Genomic DNA, 18,448 nt, shown 5'->3' with positions numbered 1-18,448 from the left:
TGCAATCATTTTCAGGAAGAAACTGAGTATTATCTGACAGAATTGCAGGGATGTCAATACTTTTGGCCACAACAAGTGATGATGATGGCCAAGTGCTCACCTGTCTTCATTGGTGCCAAAGCTTTTAGTAGAGCAGTAGGGCTCTCCACTCCTTTTGGCCTCGGCCATGGAGTCAGAGGAGATCCTGGGAAGCACATGGTAGGAAAGTACCCTGTTCTGGAAGTTGCATGGGTCCCAAACTGGTTTAATATTTATCATCTTTTAAGTCTGCGTCTTAATGGTTCAAATCTTGCCCTCCCACAGGTTGTACGTGACTTGGGGTGTATCGCTTATGTGGCTTGCGGCACTATGGATGCATCTTGGCTGCCGTGCATTGCATCCACTGATTACCAGCACTGTGTTGAGCCAAAGAAGTGATGGTGTTCTAGTGGGAATTAAATGTCCTCATCACTCATTGTTTTTCTATTTACCTACCACATGGATCTCCTTCCATTTGAAAAATTACTTGTAGCACACTCCTAGAATAGCCACTAAATCTTGTCTAAAGAGTATCCGTTGTTTTCGTTTTTATTTCATAAATCAATAATACACATGAAAATAAGCATCTTTGTAATATATCTTATCAGACAAATCTGCTTCTTTCTCTGCCAAAATTGATCAGTAAGTATCAAAATTCTCAATTCTGAGGTAAAAACTGTATTCAGTGAAGACTTTCCCATTAGTGATATAGATGAGAGCTGCTACTAATGAGCCAGGAGGGGGAGGAGCTCTGCGTCTAGCTCCTCCCTCATCCCGTTTACATAGAACTGTATCTGTAGCAGCCGCCATCTCCTATCTCAGTAATGGGAACGTCTTCACTGAATACAGATTTTACCTCAGAAATTAGAATTTTGATAATGACTAATCAATTCTGGCAGAAAAAGAAGCAGATTTGTCAGATAAGATATATTACAAAGTTGCTTATTTTCATGTGTACTATTGATTTATTAAATAAAAATAAATAAAGTGACAGATCCACTTGAAGTTTAGCTAACAATCAGCCAGGTACATAGCATTTTGAACATGAGCTGCAGTGTATTGCAATATATTTTCCAAACCCTACCATAAAATGTGAATCTAAAAGATTGGCTGCATCACCCAGAAAAGGAAAGTGCCAATTTTGTAATTAGCAGTTGTCATCCACTAATCGCTGTAGCAGATGAAATATTGATTGTAATCGCATCTGACTGCAAATGGGCAGCCTGCCTGCGTGAAGCATCAGTATCCGCTCTTGCAAAGAAAGGTTTCCCTCAGTAAAAGCCGAGCCTACGCGCCACACTTGTTGACTGCCGAGAGGGCCGCCTGCTTCAAACCAGTTAGGTGTTAAATGAAGTCTCCTCAAGCAGAGAGCGCACTGACTTGACTCTACTAATTCAGTAACCTGGTGAAATAGGATTTATGAAGCTCCACGGCACACCGCATTAAAAGCAGACAGAATAAGAAGTGGAGAGTCAGGCAGAGGGGTTATCAACAGAATTGACTTGTCTCTTTCAAAGTTTTTTTTAATGCGTTTTTCTCAATACAGAGAGAGGTTTTAATTTTAATGTGTCACCTCGTCTCCCTTTCATCAACGTGAGTTTTGTGTGCGAACCCTCTTTGTGCCAGCGCATGCAATCTTGGTGGTTCTGTCATATAAATAGCTTATTGTCTATTCTGTTCCATTTTTATAACTTGGAGCTGCTGGGGATCAGGCAGGGATAATTCCATGAAAAGATTGGGCACTCAAGGGTGACATAGCTCTGCGAGTGTCGCAGTTACTCTAAAGATGATGTAGCTAACAGCCTGAGCATCCAGCTGTCTGTCACAGCAAGGCTTTGCCGGCACCGCTTTACAAACCGAGCGAAGGCGGATTCTATGTGACTATTCGTAAAGGTGACTTCTTCACTTCGGACTCGGGTTTAAATAATGTCTAATTAGTTTTTGCTTTTGTCATTTCATGAATAAAGTAAGTTAAAGACTTTGTGTTTTCGGGGCCCCTGCCAGTCTAGGTTTCCTGGTCTCTCTTGATATAGTGTACAAGTGACCCTCAGCCACTGTCTCACCTTAACATTGACTTAAATGGATATTCCCATCTCCAATATCCTATACAAATATATAATAGATGTAATAACAATAATATTGTTTTTCGAATTTGCTGTCTCTTTCCTGCAGTGCAGGACCTTGGGTATCCATGGTTACGACCACTGATATAGTGGCAGAGTTAGTTAGTTGCTAGCGGTTGTAACCATGGATACCTAAGGTCCTGCAATGCATGCACATGAGGAAAGACATCAGAAAAACTATACTACATTTCTAATTGGAGGTACTAACTTATGTTATTACTACACCTACTACATATTGGGATAGGATCATGGAGATGGTAATAGCCCTTTAAATCCGCAACATGTCAGTTCTTCTTGTGAGTTTGACGTGGAGATTTTTAATGTGCAAAAGTGTAAAACGCACGTTCACACTAGCCACTGAACAGAAAAAAAAAAAGACAAACATAATCGACTAACCCTGAAGTAATTAGTTCTGTTCAGTTGCCAGTGTGAACGTGCGCTTACACACTGCATGCACGCCAGTTTATATCCCAGTTCATACCTTTGGGTTTTTTGTTTTTTTTTGTCAAAGCTAAATACCAGGAAGAATCAAAAACAAAACCGCTTTGTTGAAAACATGACACACCAAAAAGTGACAAAAACAGCAGTATCAAAAACACATGTTAAAAAAATGCAATAAAAAACACTAGTAGCCTAATTTATTTAATAGGTGCATTTAAATCTGCAACATCAGAAGCTCCTCGTGGGAACATAGCCTAAAAGCATTTATGTAGCTCTGTTTTCACAATGATGTCAGTTTCTAATATTTAAAAAAGAAAAAAATCTGGCTAACGTATTTTATAATTCTTTTAATTTGGTTTCTGTGCATCCAGGTTTGGTTAACTACATAAAAAAGGTATTTCAGTTCAGGCATCACATTGGCATGACGTTTAGGGCTCATGTAGATGGGAGTATAAACCGGCTTTGTGATGTCCAATTTTTGATCAGACAGCACACTCACCAATGTTATTCAGATGACTAAGTTTTCTTTTTTCCGACTGTCCGTGAAAATCATCAGATCCCATACAGAATATTTGAATTTCATCCAATTTTACATTTCTATTATTAGACTAGGGAACTGTATTTGATCATGTACATTTTTAAGGTAGATAAATGGAGAGTGGATGGTGCACGGATAATCTGATGAAAATCATGATTTTTTTATACGCTCATCTGACCCCAGCCTTGTAATACCTAGGTGGCTTTTCAGCTAAGGAGGGTATAGGGCCCTTATAGAGGGTGTCTGGTAGTATTGGCCATTTGCGTTGGTAGTACGTTAACCCGCTTGTGGATTGACACATGCATTAACTTTATTTTCAGATGATTTGATTTGAAAAGGGTATGCTTTCTTTAGAGGTTTCGCTAAGAGCATAGTTTATTGAAGCTAGCACAGTATGAACACATTGAGGCTGTGTGGGCTCATGCCGGGTATGGGGGATACTGTGTGTGGGGCTCATGATGTGTATGGGGGAAGTTGTGTGGGGCTCATGCTGCATATATGGGGAGGATGTGTGGGGCTCATTCCATGTATATGAGGAGGCTGTGAGGGGCTCATGCTGTATATGAGGAGGCTGTGAGGGGCTGATGCTGTATATGGGGAGGCTGTGTGGGACTCATGCTGTATATGGGGAGGCTGTGGGGCTCATGCTGTATATGGGGAGGCCATGTTGGGCTGATGCTGTCTATGGGGAGGCTGTGTGGGGCTCATGCTGTATATGGGGAGGCTGTGTGTGGGAGCATGCTTTATATGAGGAGTCTGTGTGGGGCTCATGCTGTATATAGGGAGGCTGTATGTGGCTCATGCTTTATATGGGGAGGCTGTGTGGGGAGCATGCTTAATATGAGGAGTCTGTGTGGGGCTCATGCTGTATATAGGGAGGCTGTATGTGGCTCATGCTGTATATGGGGAGGCTGTGTGGGGAGCATGTTTTATATGAGGAGTCTGTGTGGGGCTCATGCTGTATATAGGGAGGCTGTATGTGGCTCATGCTGTATATGGGGAGGCTGTGTGGGGCTCATGCTGTATATAGGGAGGCTGTATGTGGCTCATGCTGTATATGGGGAGGCTGTATGGGGCTCATGCTGTATATGGGGAGGCTGTGTGGAGCTCATGCTTTATATTGGGAGGCTGTGTGGGGGGCTCATACGATATACAGAAGGGGCTGTACTCTGGTTCAAACGATATATAGGGGGATGTCAGCATACTTCTGCTCAATATTAAGTGATACAATTAGTGTAATTATCAATAATATGATAATTATAATCTATTGATATTAATATTGAATAGATTTAATTTCTGCCTATTGGTTCGGCCCGCCACAACAGTCATGGTCTCTCTTGTGGCCCCTCAAGAAAATTAAGTCGCGACCCCTGTGCTTGACACATGCATGAACTTTATTTTCATACTAGATGGAGGCCCGATGCTATCGCATCAGGAGGGCGGTAATGTCACGATCGGGGCAGGCTTTGCAGCGCTGAGAATCTCTCCACCCCATGTGCTCACATACCTATCCACTCTCTCTTGCCGGCGGATGTTGATTTGTCGTATCTTATCTGTTGTAGTCACACTTCTCTCTGGCTTTGTGTTTCAGCTTGTCGCTGTAGATGGTGTGCTTCTGCATTGTGTGACAGTCTTCTTGCTGTGGCCAATGGACATTGTTCCTGAAGTAGCTTGCGTTAGGAAAATGCCTTCTTAGTTAACCTCATACACTTTAAAGTTGTAGTCTCGACGGTGTGGTGGGCTGGTTCCAATGGGTCATCTTGTGAGCATGGTATTGCTGTTAAGACTGCGGATTTCTGTTTGAGGCGCTGTTGTTGCCTAAAGGCATCATGTGATTATCTAATATCTTTTGCATCAGGGGACTCATGTGCTTGACGCCTACGCTTATATGTATTGTTTTTGTCCCAGCGATGCTGTTGCTCTTCAAGAGTCTCATTTGCCCGTTGTTGTTTTCAACGTGCTTATGCTGCTTTCCTTTCATTGTCATTGGCGTACTTTTTAGGGGGAGCCATATTTGCTTTTTAAAGGGGTTTTCCCACGAATGAAAGTTCATTTTAAAATGTGTCTGTGTCTGACCGTGTACAGACCATACCACAGCTGCTGGGCAGGGGAGGAAGCAAAAGACAATACTGACATTACAGTAGGAGATCGCAGAGGATACATTTTGTGAGGTAAAATATTGTTTAAAAACAGTCAGTGAAATATTTTACCTGACAAATGAAATCCTCTGTGATCCCCTGCTGTAAGGTCAGTATTGTCTTTTGCTTCCTTCTCTGCCCAGGAGATGTGGTATGCTCCGTACACGGTAAGACACAGACAATTTTTAAAATGAACTTTCATTCGTGGGAAAACCCCTTTAATGTGACCGGTTTCCTCTGCCTGTAGACACGTTGCTCATCTGCTTCTGGGATCAGCCAAATGATTCACTGCGCCTGCGCGGAATTCGTGCAGGTGCAGTAAATCAGACCGCCGCCATCTTTGTGCAGACTGATAGCGGCGGTCACATTAAAACTGCGCATGCGCTCCTCCTGTACAAAGATGGCGGTGGTCAGTGAATCATTCGGTTGATCCTGGCGGCGGCGTGTTTGCGACGGTGTTCTGCTGGTGGTACCGCGCAAGAGGCTGGGTATGGCATATACTGTGGGTGTATGGTGCGTAAGGCGTATACAGTGTGTGTGTCGTGCGTACGGCATATACAGTGTGTGTGGTGTGACGGTGTTCCGCTGGTGGTAGCGCGCAAGAGGCTGGCACCACCAGCAGTTTCCATATTGAGACACCCATCACTTGGATGCCCCAATATGGAGGTCGGTGAACTTCCACTGCTTGGAATTCTGGGATCCGGACACATCTGGACGGAACAGGATGTGAAGACATTACAAGGTAAGTATATATTAAGATGATGCTTTGATTTGAAAGGAGTATGCTTTCTTTAGAGGTTTCGCTAACAGCATAGTTTATTGAAGCTAGCACAGTAGGAACACATGCACGACTACTGAACCAGCTATAATAACCTGATCAAGATCAATTGGATTATTATACAGAGTCACACAGGATCGATATCTAGTATTGACCCTGTTGTCTGGTCGTGCTGTTGAGAGACAGGATGAGCATATGTGGAGATTTTGTTCTTGGTCTAGAAGTCTTCCTATATTTTCCTTTGCCATATAAATGTATTACATTTTATAATTTCTCTATGACATGATTAAATATATATTTTTTTTGTTTAAGCAAGGCTGCAACTTTACAGCTCCTCTTTGTCAGTCAGAGATGTTTGTTCACTATAAAACCCAAGTCCTGACCTACACAATAGTTATAAATATGCTGTTCATAGATCATTGCCTCTGCAAAGATTAATTACAGTACAATCATTTGAAAAATGGCTGGAAAATCTGACTGGTTGATTAATATGCATGCATTTTGTAATCATTCGGTGAGCATAGCTGACTGTGGGAATATGCCCCCGTACCAGTGACGTGACCCGCCTGCATGCCAGGTATACCACTGCACATTACACTGTTAGGTAATATTATGTTTTATTGAGCCAAGCCATTGTTGTTGTGTTAGATAAGGTTCATGCATGCAGTCATACAAATAAGTGTCATACAAATCCTTCTAAAAGTGTGTCCCAAGGCATGGGAGCAGAAGCGCTCGTCCCACACATTTTTGCGCAATTTATATTTGCTATATCGTTCCCTGTGAAGTGAGCAAATTATTCTGTACAGGATGGGTTCATTTTAACAGATTGTGTCCTGAAGTACAAGAGAGAGTGTTATGACGGTGATTAATGAAAGGCATAATACAGGAGGGAATGTAATTGAAATGACAGCTGGGAGCTTCGTGTACCTTCTCTGTTTTGATCAAAGGCAGTCAGATTTTTGAAAACAGAATCTTCCTCCCATTTTCTTCTGCTGAACCGTTCTGTGCTTGGCCAAAACATTCTATGCATGTCATTCATATCTTTACATATTCTGAATTTCAATCCACGCTCCCATGATGCTTTATATTCTATGTTTTAACTATGTTTTATTCCTTCTCTTTTTTTATTAGCTCTCTGATCATTTATAAACGCTCATTTTAACGAGTATCTTATGGCCTAGTCACTTTGTGAGCACTATTCTGGATGACTCCTCTGCAGGCCCCTTTGTCGGCAGTTCACTGGTTGTAGCTACTGGGAACCCTTTTGATGAGCGGTGAATGCTTGTTTCTCCTGAGGGAAATGCATAAAAGCATTACTGTTGAATTCATAGTCCGTAAGGTCAAAAAATATTCCAAAGATTATTTCTAGTTCAGCGCAGTATGCCCGTATCATCTTTAACTTAATGGAAGGGGTTTGGTTAAATAAGTCACTAAATGAATGAACAGAAATCCAGTATTGGATATTTTTATCCATATGACTGAATGTCAGTGCTATCCATAGATTGAGTGATATACCGTTTGCTGTATCACTATTTAACAAAGCAGGAGGTAAGGTCCTGTTTGGCAGATATGTGTCACCTAGGTGGTTTGCCTCGGTAATGTAAAATCTGTACTAGTAACATTAGGTTACTGAGAGAGTCTTAAATCAATTGAACTTGGGGTCTGGGATTTAGGAGCAACCAGAAGAGTATGGGTGGGAAAAGTCGTTCCCATAGTTCAGCCCAGGGCTTACAAACCTAATAACAGGAAACTGGGTTAGCTCAACAGTGTGGAGTCATACTGGAACTGAAAAGAAGTGTTTGTCTGGTGAATGTGTTTGATACAACTTGGGCTAATTCTGTCTGGAATACCGAGATTGGTGAGGCTGCTACATTTACTATGTTCATTGTACCTGAAAAAAGAACGGTTTGTGTTATGCACTGGTACTGAAAGAAGGCGGTTTTTGTGCTATAAAGTTTAAAGTTTATCATGGACAATGAACTTCATGCTGTTTTGGTTTAAATAAACCTGTGCATGTGCGTATTCAAACCACTACCGGAGAGCTGAAACCGTACACTATGCTTTAGAGACATTAAAAACATCAATAGTTGTACATTTAGTTTGCAACAGAATAAGGAGAATATTAAACATTTAAGATCTTTCCTCTAGAGCTAATTGATTTGAAGAATTTGTTTTGTAAAAACACTGGTATCCTGGCTTTATATGCACCCACCAAGAAAAACCTACCATGTGAGCCTTGTTTCACATTTATGTATTTTAGATATTTTGTTAAACTTGCACGACAAGGGGCAGTGGGCTTTATTGAAAAGGGACTGGCCTGATATGTGATAAAATGCTCCAAAATGTTGCCACAAATATGTGATGCAAAGTAAGTTACCTAACCATCTAAGGCTCTAATAAACTGGGATCCAGCTTGGCTCTAATCAAAACCTGTCTGTGAAAGATGGGTGATTAAGGGTGCACATCTCAGTAGGGGGACATTCCTCCAATTCAGTAGAATTGTAAAAAAAACACAGCACAAAGCAATTCAGTTTTCGTGAATTTATTCCATTTTTTTAAAGGGGGAGGGTAACTTCATATTTGATCATTTATTTCATTTTTTTTATTGAGTTTATCAACATTTGTTACTTAAGAAGGCCAATAAGCATTCTGAGAATTTTTTTATGAGAAAATTTTGGGCATTTCATCAGCTTGGTAACAAAAGTTGAAAATAAAATACATTTCTTTATTCCTTGTTTCAACCACCTGTCAAATTCGGAGGTGATACTGATATAGGAATTTGTTGTAAATTGAAGCCACATCAAGCAGCACCCTCTTAAAGTCCCCGTCTCCTGCTGATATCATCTATGTATTGGAGCTATGCTAAGAACATTTACACCGCGATTAGCCTGGTCTGTATTTATACTTTAACAGATCTGGTTGATGTAGACATTCCAGTCCTCCCCAGCTCCTTTTACCTTGTAGGATGTATGACAGATCGGCCGCGATATTACATCTGATCATAAAATGTGTGATTGACACTATCCTTCTGATAAGCGTCTTTGCCTCTAAAGCCTTGGAAGCTGGACATGTCAGGATAAGGGTTTTGCAAAGGATTATTCCATGTTTTTATACCTTCAAGCCATATTTATTGCTCATCATTATGAAAATTGAGTTTCAGATTTGTAAATTGATTTTTTTTAACAAACACCTGGATCTTCTCTTCCTTATTAGGAAGTAATTGATGTGCCTTCAATGTCTATAATTTCTTATCTTGCAATCAATCATAATGATAGATTTTTTTTTTTACTTTATGAAAGTGCTTTAATTATTTTGTAATATTAGGATGTTATTACATTTAATTTTTCCTGACTTCTGTCAGAGACACTTGCTAAAGGTAACATAGAAAGCTACATCTGCAGCTAAAGTATATAAGTCCACACCGCGAGGAAATATGACAGACCTGACCACTGAGGTAATCCCCGGTCAATTACCATCTTGCCAATAATGCATTTGTTTAGTACTTCCATACCACTTGGTTTTTAGACATTGAGGCAAATGTCACACTAGAAATCTGCAACAACTTTACAGTACATAAGGTTTGTATATCACTGTTGGTCTTTTACTTTAATTTTAATTTGCAGCCATGTGATCTCAAACATATTTTTCGAGCACGTCAAAGTCACTCGGGTAACACTTTATTCATGTTCGCCCAAACCTACCATCATCTATTGTTAATAGGGCTAGGTGTATTAGGAGTTGTATGTTAAACAGAAACTGTTGTTCGATAATTTAGCTTTATCTTATTAGCCAGTTTCAGGAAACATGACTCTAAGGGTCTGTGCACACGTTGCGGATTTGGCTGCGGATTGGCAGCAGTTTTCCATGCGTTGTACAGTACCATGTAAACCTATGGAAAACCAAATCCGCAGTGCACATGCTGCGGAAAATTCCGCGGTTTATTTTCCGAAGCATGTAAATTCTTTGTGCGGATTCCACAGCGTTTTACACCTGTTCCATAATTGAAATCCGCAGGTGTAAAAATGCAGGTGAAATCCGCACAAAATCCGCAGGTAAAACGCAGGGCGTTTTACCTGCGTATTTTTCAAAATTTGCACAGAAAAATCCGTACACCAAACCGGCAACGTGTGCACATACCCTAAAGGTGGAGTGTACTGCTGTTTATTAAATCTTTAGTGTATTTTTTAGTTAATAAACAGCCTAGAATCTCTGCTAAGACTGAAATGAAACTGTTCATATCAAATTTCCCAAAAATAAGTTTTCAAACATTTGCAGGCAGACACAGTAAATTGGAGCCTCTGGGCATAAGATGATGTGACACTTTATCAAGCAAGTGTTTTTGATTATTTAATCTGAAAGTTCTGATGCAAAAACATATTTAGTGTATATGCATACACGTGCAATCCATCCTTTAATCCACACTGAGTGACTTTATACAGTACATTGTATGTGCAAAAAATTCAACTCCATTTACTAAAATGTGCAGCTTTTTAGTAATAAGAAAACGTGAACCTGATCTTAAAGCCTGAAGGTTTTAGGGTGGTATTGGGCTGCAGATTAACTGATTTTAAAGCTTTTATTGTAAAATATCTCCTAGCTGAAATACACATTAGTGATTCTAAATAGCGTGGGTATAGTTGTTTCCTCAGGCAGTTATAAGAAGCGAACATGTACCTGAAGAGAATGGGTTAAGCAAGGTAGGAAATGAGATTGTTCCTATTAATGTGAGAAACATTTATTTTTTATGTTGAAATACAGTTTGTGTGCCACAAGTGCACTCCATATTACTGGCTGGGTTCTGGCTGATTTTTGGCTGTTGAACTTGGCCTTTCAAATCTGTTAAAATTTCAGTTTGTTTTTTTTTTATATATTTTTTGTTACGTAATAATTGAAGGGAATCTGTCAGCAGGATTTTGCTACCTCATCTGATGGCAGCATTATGTAGACAAAGGGACCCTGAATCCAACCATGTATCACTTACAGTAGATTACTGGGTGCAGCAGTTGTGGCATAAATACAGCAGAGCTGAGAAACCTGCCCCTGCCCACACCAGGCTTTGTAAGTACATACGCTATAGACAGTGAGCTGCTTATCACAGGAGGGGCGGAGTCAGCCTAGCAAGCATGCACTACTGTAGTCCAGACAGTAATAATCACCAGGCCGACGCAAATGAAAAACGAAAAAGATTAGCATATTTGGTATTGCAAAATGTGTGACCACATGAACTAATAAAATATTATAATATTTATACCTTTCAGTAAAACTACAAAACAAAAGAAAGGCAAAATCAAAGTGGCAGAATTGCTACTTTTTAATCACTTCTCCTCCTGGAAAAGTGTAATAAAATGGATCAGAAAGTTGTATGGACATAATAATGATAAAACGTGCAGCTTTCACCTTGAAAAACAAGCCCTGATACAACTCTTTAAGGAATAAAAAAAGTTATAGCTCTTGGAAACTGAGGAGGCCAAATTGAAAGTGAAGAGGATACCACTGGGGCTCTCACCCATGGACTCGCATAAACCTTCTGCCGGCCCCTAACAGGTGATTTAGGTTCTCTGGGGTTGGGGAGTGCTGCTATGCACAGAATTGTGGAAGGACTGAGATATAGCTCTGTATTTTATTGGTAAAAGATCAATAAAAAAAAACAATGAAACTAATATGTACTTATGTAGCTGTAGAAACAAATGTCTCCCAAATGGTCTCCACAATGAAATCTGTATTAAACTGTTATATGCTAATAGCTGAGTGTAATTGAAGCTCTGTTAGTGATGCTGTACCTCCACCCTCCATTTGCTGCTCTCGCTGGGACAGTAACAGATCTGTTTTAATGACAGGTTCTCTTATCAAAAGAAAATCACAATATTTGCAGCAGTGTCGGGGCTGCTTAGTGCCACCACACAGTGAAAGATGCTTTGCATGATAATTTCCCTGTAAAATAATATATGGATTCAGTTCTTCCTCCCTGTGATCTAAGCTTTTCTGCATCTGCAATACATACAAATCCACAAATGTTCTTTTTTTCATAAATGCAGCATGCTGTTTTACCCATTGTCAGAGACTAGGGGAAGCTTAGCAAGTTCATAACCATAATATAGTAGTGCGATGCGATCCAAAATGAATCCTCTTATGTTTGTCCCTCATTAAATCTTTGAGTATAAACTCTTTAAATACAACAGATGGTTATTTGCTGCATTAGCATAGCTCATTAATTCCAGTTACTCCCTAGCTACTGGTAGGAAGTAGAGCTGCGTTCATGTCAGCCTGTTTCATTCTGGCGCCTGCTTTTGAATATCTAAGGTGGAGATGACCAATATACAGTATATGACCTGTGCCTGATTCTGAAAATGCCTTGTCTAAGTGTTCCTCTATTTACAAAGAGGCATATTTAGGGTTTTGCCTAATAAATCGTGTTTATTTATTATGCTTTGCTTATATAGCACTATCATATTCTGCAGCGCTTTACATACATCATCATCGCTGTCCCCAATGGGGCTCACAATCTAGAATCCCTGTCAGTATATCTTTGGAGTTTGGGAGGAATGCGGAGAACCCGGAGGAAACCCACACAAACACGGGGAAAGCATACAAACTCTTTGCAGATTTTGTCCTTGGTGGAATTTGACACAGGACCTATGCTGCAGAACCCCTGCTGCCATGCTTGCTTTCCTTAGTTCTCCGCACAAGCATGCACGGATCATGGCACATGGGTGCGAACTGGCTAAAGCTTTTCCTTTCCCATTTCCTTCTCTCAGTCAACAGGCTGAGAGGAATTAAAATGCTCTTGTTGGTTAAAAGCCCTCGTGTCATATACAGGTGCATCTCACAAAATTAGAATATAATCAAAAAGTAAATTTATTTCATTTCTTCAATACAAAAATTGAAACTTGTATATTAGAGTCAATACAAACAGAGTGATCTATTTCAAGAGTTTATTTTTGTTAATGTTGATGATTATGGCTTACAGCCCATGAAAACCTAAAAGTCATTATCTCAGTAAATTAGAATACTTTATAACACCAAGATCTATATTTCAGCGGCGCTAGTATAAAGGGTCTCCTGGTGCTGCAAATTTAGACAATAACCACAGTGTTGTCGGTATAATAAACAATATTTTAGAGATACATTTGCGAAAAAGGAGACCTAAAGGAAAGTCATACGTTTACTGAGGATAATAAGTAAAAACATCAACAGGCTAGAATGAAAGAAAAAACACAAATTGCACTTTGCCCATAGCATGACTGCACGTAGCCCAACTATGTTGTTGCACCTTGTCCAGCTGTGAATGAAAAAAATGCATATTTATAGGTCTATGGTATTACACAGCCAGCAAAGGTTAATAGCCACCTGGAAAAAAATATATGTATCCCAGGACCTGCAATACAAGACACTTTTATACACCAATAACAATAGAACAATGAATGTAGACTCAGCAATGTTGTGAGAGTCTTATATGAATAGTCCACAGTCTTAATGATAGAGTCTTAGTGTGAAGATTCATACTCCTTTTAGATGTGGGCCCCTCGAGGACCTAGATGGAAATCCTAAGTAGTCAGTTTAGAGACATGCATGTGTTTGCTGCAGATAGAACAAATAGAAGCTGCCCCGGCCGGTGGCAGAGCTTCTGTTGAAGAGGTGATGTGGCGCTCTTGAGACAGATTAGCCAGGTCGGAAATCTGCATGCATGCCGCTTTTACCTTACATGGAGCTCCTGTGACGATGTAGCTACTACTACCTCCTTGGTGGTGCAGGCAATGGAATTGTCCGGCGGTCTTCATTGTTCTATTGTTTTTGGTGTACAAAAGTGTCTTGTATTGCAGGTCCTCAGATACATAATTTTTTTTCCAGGTTGCTATTAACCTTTGCTGGCTGTGTAATACCATAGACCTATATATATGCATTTTTTTTTCATTCACAGCTGGAGTAGGTGCAACAACATAGTTGGGCTAAGTGCAATCATCCTATGGGCAATGTGCAATTTGTGGTTTTTCTTTCATTCTAGCCTGTTGATGTTTTTACTGATTATCCTCAATAAACGTATGACTTTCCTTTAAGTCTCATTTTGCGCAAATTTACTTTATAACAGCAGCTTCAAAAAATGATTTTAAAATCCGAAATGTTGGCCTACTGAAATGTATATTCTGTAAATGCACTCAATACTTGGTCGGGGCTCCTTTGGCATCAATTACTGCATCAATGCGGCATGGCATGAAGGTGACCAGTCTGTGCCACTGCTGAGGTGTTATGGAAGCCCAGGTTGCTTTGCTAGCAGCTTTCAGCTCGTCTGCATTGTTGGGTCTGGTGTCTCTCATCTTCTTCTTTACAATACCCCATACATTATGGGGTTAAGGTCAGGTGAGTTTGCTGGACAATCAAGCACAGTGATACTGTTGTTTTTAAACCAGGTATTGGTACTTTTGGCAGTGAGGACAGGTGCCAAGTCCTGCTGGAGAATGAAATTTTCATCTCCAAAAAGCTTGTTGGCAGAGGGAAGCACATGAAGTGCTCTAAAATTTCCTGATAGATGGATTGCGCTTACTTTGGTCTTGATAAAATACAGTGGACCTACACCAGCCGATGACATGGCTCCACAAATCATCACCAATTGTGGAAACTTCACACTAGACCTCAAGCAGCTTGGATTGTGTGCCTCTCCACTATTCCTCCAGACTCTGGGACCTTGATTTTCAAGGTCTAGTGTGAAATATACACAATTAATGATGGTTTTGGGAGCCATGTTATCTGCTGGTATAGGTCCACTGTGTTTTATGACGACCAAAGTCAGTTCAGTCAGTAAATTACAGACACTGTCAGGTTGGCCCCGTTATAGAAATTAAAGTGACCATGATCAGTGACATGTCATAAGCCCATAAGGCTGAATATCTAAGAAGAGCACCACATAAAGCCTCCCCGAAGCACAAGAATCTCATTAACTGAAAACTGCAAATAAAGATTAAACCACCACAAGACGGATTTCATTAACCAAGGTATCATTTTAATCAGTATAATGGGGCCAACCTGACACTGTCTGTAGGTTACTCGGCACAATCCTTCTGACCGATTCACTTTAAATAAGAAGATAAAATGGATGACTGACCTTTTCTGCAATGCTGAAGACACCAATATTGGTTTCCACAAATGATGAAGTATCAATATTGGTGTCTTCAGCAGGCAAAAAGGTCCATCTTTAATTTTTTCTTCTTCTACAGATTTCCAGCAGCTGGTTATTTGAGCTTTTTTTTGGTGTTGTGTTCCCACAACCCTGCCAGGTGAGCACATCCCTGCACCTACTGATCTACCATCCTCTATCCGGTTAAGACGCTATTTTGCGCTGTTGTTTTCCTCCTTTCCTATTTGATGTATTTAAGAAATAAATAATTGCCCTGAAAGTTGGCCAACCCCTTTAAACTTAAAGGATTAATCCCATTTTAGCAAGTTATCATTTTTCCTCAGCTGATTGCTGGTAATCCCAACACTAGGACGCTGACCAATCCCGAGAACCAAGTTCTGAAATTCTCTGTTTGAATGGAGCAATGACCGCACCTGCATTCATTTTCTACAGACAACCATAGGTTGCTGAGTCCTGTGCTCGGCTATATCTTGCAGTCCCACATATAATGAATGGAGCTGTGGTATGTATTCATCCATTTAGATGGGCACCTGAAGTGGGAATAACCCTTTATGATCAGCAATATGAGCCTTCATCATTTGTGATACTCCTTTTATGGTTCTTGCTCTGTTACAGAACAGATTCCCTGGAGCTTGAGTTTTATTTTTGTGAAAAAATGTATAATCTTTTCTTCTCAATCCTAATTTTTCTAAGTTCCCGCCCCCTGTTTCCTGCACATAGTGTTCTAAGTAGATATGTCCTTCCAGAATTTATAAGGGTTGTCTAGTGAATAGAAGTTATCGCCTATCCAGTTGATAGATAACTTCTAGATCGATGATGGGCCAAATTGCTGGGACCACTACTGATAACCAGAATGGGGTATTTTTATCATTTATGGGTCACTTTTATATGTGCATGCTAAACTGCTTTCATACTTTTTTAGCAGTTCCCATAGAGAATGAATGGCATGTCAATCGAGCTAGTGTGCTGATACTGCAATCTAATGGGGATAAAAGTGCCCTGTTCTGTCCATCAGTGGGGGGTCCTAGCTGTCAAACCCCCACTAAACTATGAGTTATCACTTATGTATAAATTTAGTAGTAGCTGGTCTTCTAAATGATCACACCAGACTATTCTACAAGTAAATTGATGAATGACGTCTTGCATTTCCTATAGATTCTACCATGCAGGGATTGTAGTGCACTGTATGCGCGGTGTAATAGGGCCATCTTTACTTTGAAACAAGTTGGTCACATAAAGATTTATCCTACACAGATTCCTTCTCTGGGGTATATTGATTTATTTCTGAAAAGCTGATAAATGAGTTTAGCCTGATTAACATCCTCTTGATAGTATTGCTCCCACGTTTATACGGTGTGCAGTTCCTCTTTTGAGAGTGACAAGAGTTCTAAGTCATGGGAACCTGCTGTATATTTATAGATAGAGATGTGAAATACACTCCACATGGTTCTTTATTTTTATTTTTTTATTCCTAGTGGTCAGGATGCCTTTATTCCAAAGCTGCATTCAAAGCCATTGTTGTGTTCATATTGTACTCTGTGCAACATGAAAACTGTCAGAACCTTGATCCTATTCAGTTATTTTTCTTAATCCAAGATTATGGATAATAGATTTCTTTCCTGTGATGCTTATTTTTTTTTTACTATTTTTTTTTGGGGGGATGGTGGATGGCATACTGGGTTGTAAAGCTTGCTTTTATATGTTGCTCTGATGTGTCTAAATAGTGTTATTTTGTTCCTGGAAAGGAACACTCGTCTATTAACGGAACAGTAGGGCTTGTCGGAATACAGTACTCGACTGTCCATTTTTTACTATCTTTGTTGCAATTTTTTGTTCAGAAAGTGTAATTTCAGTTATTTTTACTGCAAGTAAGTCAAGTATATGTTCCTCTTTCAAAAATCAATCCTCCGTATGCCATTTGATTGTTAATGCTAAATAGTGAGCCCAATTATGACCACTAGTTCAGCTTTGAGAGAATATCATATACATTAGAAGTCAGCTTAGTGACAAGTCCCTTACCATTGGCATCAGATACATAGTTGCACATGTAAGCGCTAGAATCTGATAATACTCTGTTATGTTTTCGTTCCTGGTGTGTATAAACATGTTCTGATGATAACGGAAAACCGTTGCTGCTATTTGGTGCTTTTAGTGTACCAAAATTGACTTTTGTGGGTATTAAGCATTGGTAATTATGTGGATGATACTCCTTGTATTTTTTATATTACGGTAATAAGTAAGACTATACTGTAGAATTTGTGTATTCGAGTCCAGCTGTATTTCACATTCCTTTGTTTAGTGGGTATAAAAAATATCACCCTTGTGCACTCAAAGAACTAAATATAGATACTCACAAACCATCATAAAGAGTAACGGGTTTTGTGCATGTAGAATAAAACAAAGTGAGCTCAAAAAGGTGATAAAGAGATTTTAGTAATGCTAGGTTTTTCTAATTGCTAAAGACCTCTGAATAAAATTGAATGCTTATTAGAAGAGCAAACCAGCAAAAGAAATTGTATTGTTAAGTCATGCCTCTATTCCAGGCCTTGCACTACACATAAAGTATACACTGGTTTTGCATGGTTCTACCCTGGAAGCTACACAGTGTATTATATTTTTCTGTATTGCACCTTTAATAAGAGTCTTGAATATTATTTTTGCTCCATCCACCTGCCATCTTCCTCCTTAGAAAGTCTGCCTACCCAACCTCAATTCATACAGTTAAATTCCACTAATTGTTAATGCTGATATCTGAAATATTTATATTCTTGCATTTGACAAAATTGATACAATATACAGTTAGAACCAGTTTAAATTGCTCTTGTTGCAGGTTCTTGATGGATGTGTGTTTACTTACATGTTGTTTTTTTTTTATTAACAGCATTTATGCCCTGTTTAAATGCAAGTATGTCTCCTTTAATTGATTATTTCCACTAGTTTAGCCTTTTTAGCCTAGATGTCTTGTGTAAGGTAGCTTTGCCTTTAGTTGCTTTCTAGTTTTGTGTAGTATATAGCCGTTTATACTCCTTATTACCATTTTGTATAGTTTGCATGCACACTTTTTACGTTTATTTTCTGAAGTCTAAATAGTATACATTTAGATTTTGATGACATATTTATCAGAAATGCACTTACCGTCCATGTCTACAGTGGGGCTCACAAATCTGTTTTTGTCAGGATATATTGTTTTGTTTTTCATCTTGCTGCATTTAAAAAAAAAAATGGCAACAATTCTGATTAGTGAAAAGGTAAATCATGCAGGGCCAGAATTATAACAGTTTG

General features: G+C 39.5%; 1 protein-coding gene across 7 annotated transcripts in view; it reads left to right on the top strand.

The window, feature by feature from the left end:
- MSI2 (musashi RNA binding protein 2) overlaps positions 1–18,448 on the top strand; it is an 894,813-nt gene that overhangs the window by 733,682 nt on the left and 142,683 nt on the right. For 3 of the 7 annotated variants that reach the window (XM_077296828.1, XM_077296829.1, XM_077296833.1), the window contains exon 11: positions 18,048–18,071. The exons of the other annotated variants lie outside the window; for them this stretch is intronic. In XM_077296828.1, coding sequence (XP_077152943.1) covers positions 18,048–18,071 — 24 coding nt within the window. The remainder of the gene's footprint in view (positions 1–18,047; positions 18,072–18,448) is intronic. 7 annotated transcript variants of the gene reach the window in all.

This window comes from Ranitomeya variabilis, chromosome 3 (assembly GCF_051348905.1).
Source record: "Ranitomeya variabilis isolate aRanVar5 chromosome 3, aRanVar5.hap1, whole genome shotgun sequence".
Lineage (NCBI taxonomy): Eukaryota > Metazoa > Chordata > Amphibia > Anura > Dendrobatidae > Ranitomeya > Ranitomeya variabilis.
The sequence above is the reverse complement of the archived record's forward strand: the minus strand, read 5'-3'. Positions and strand labels throughout refer to the sequence as shown.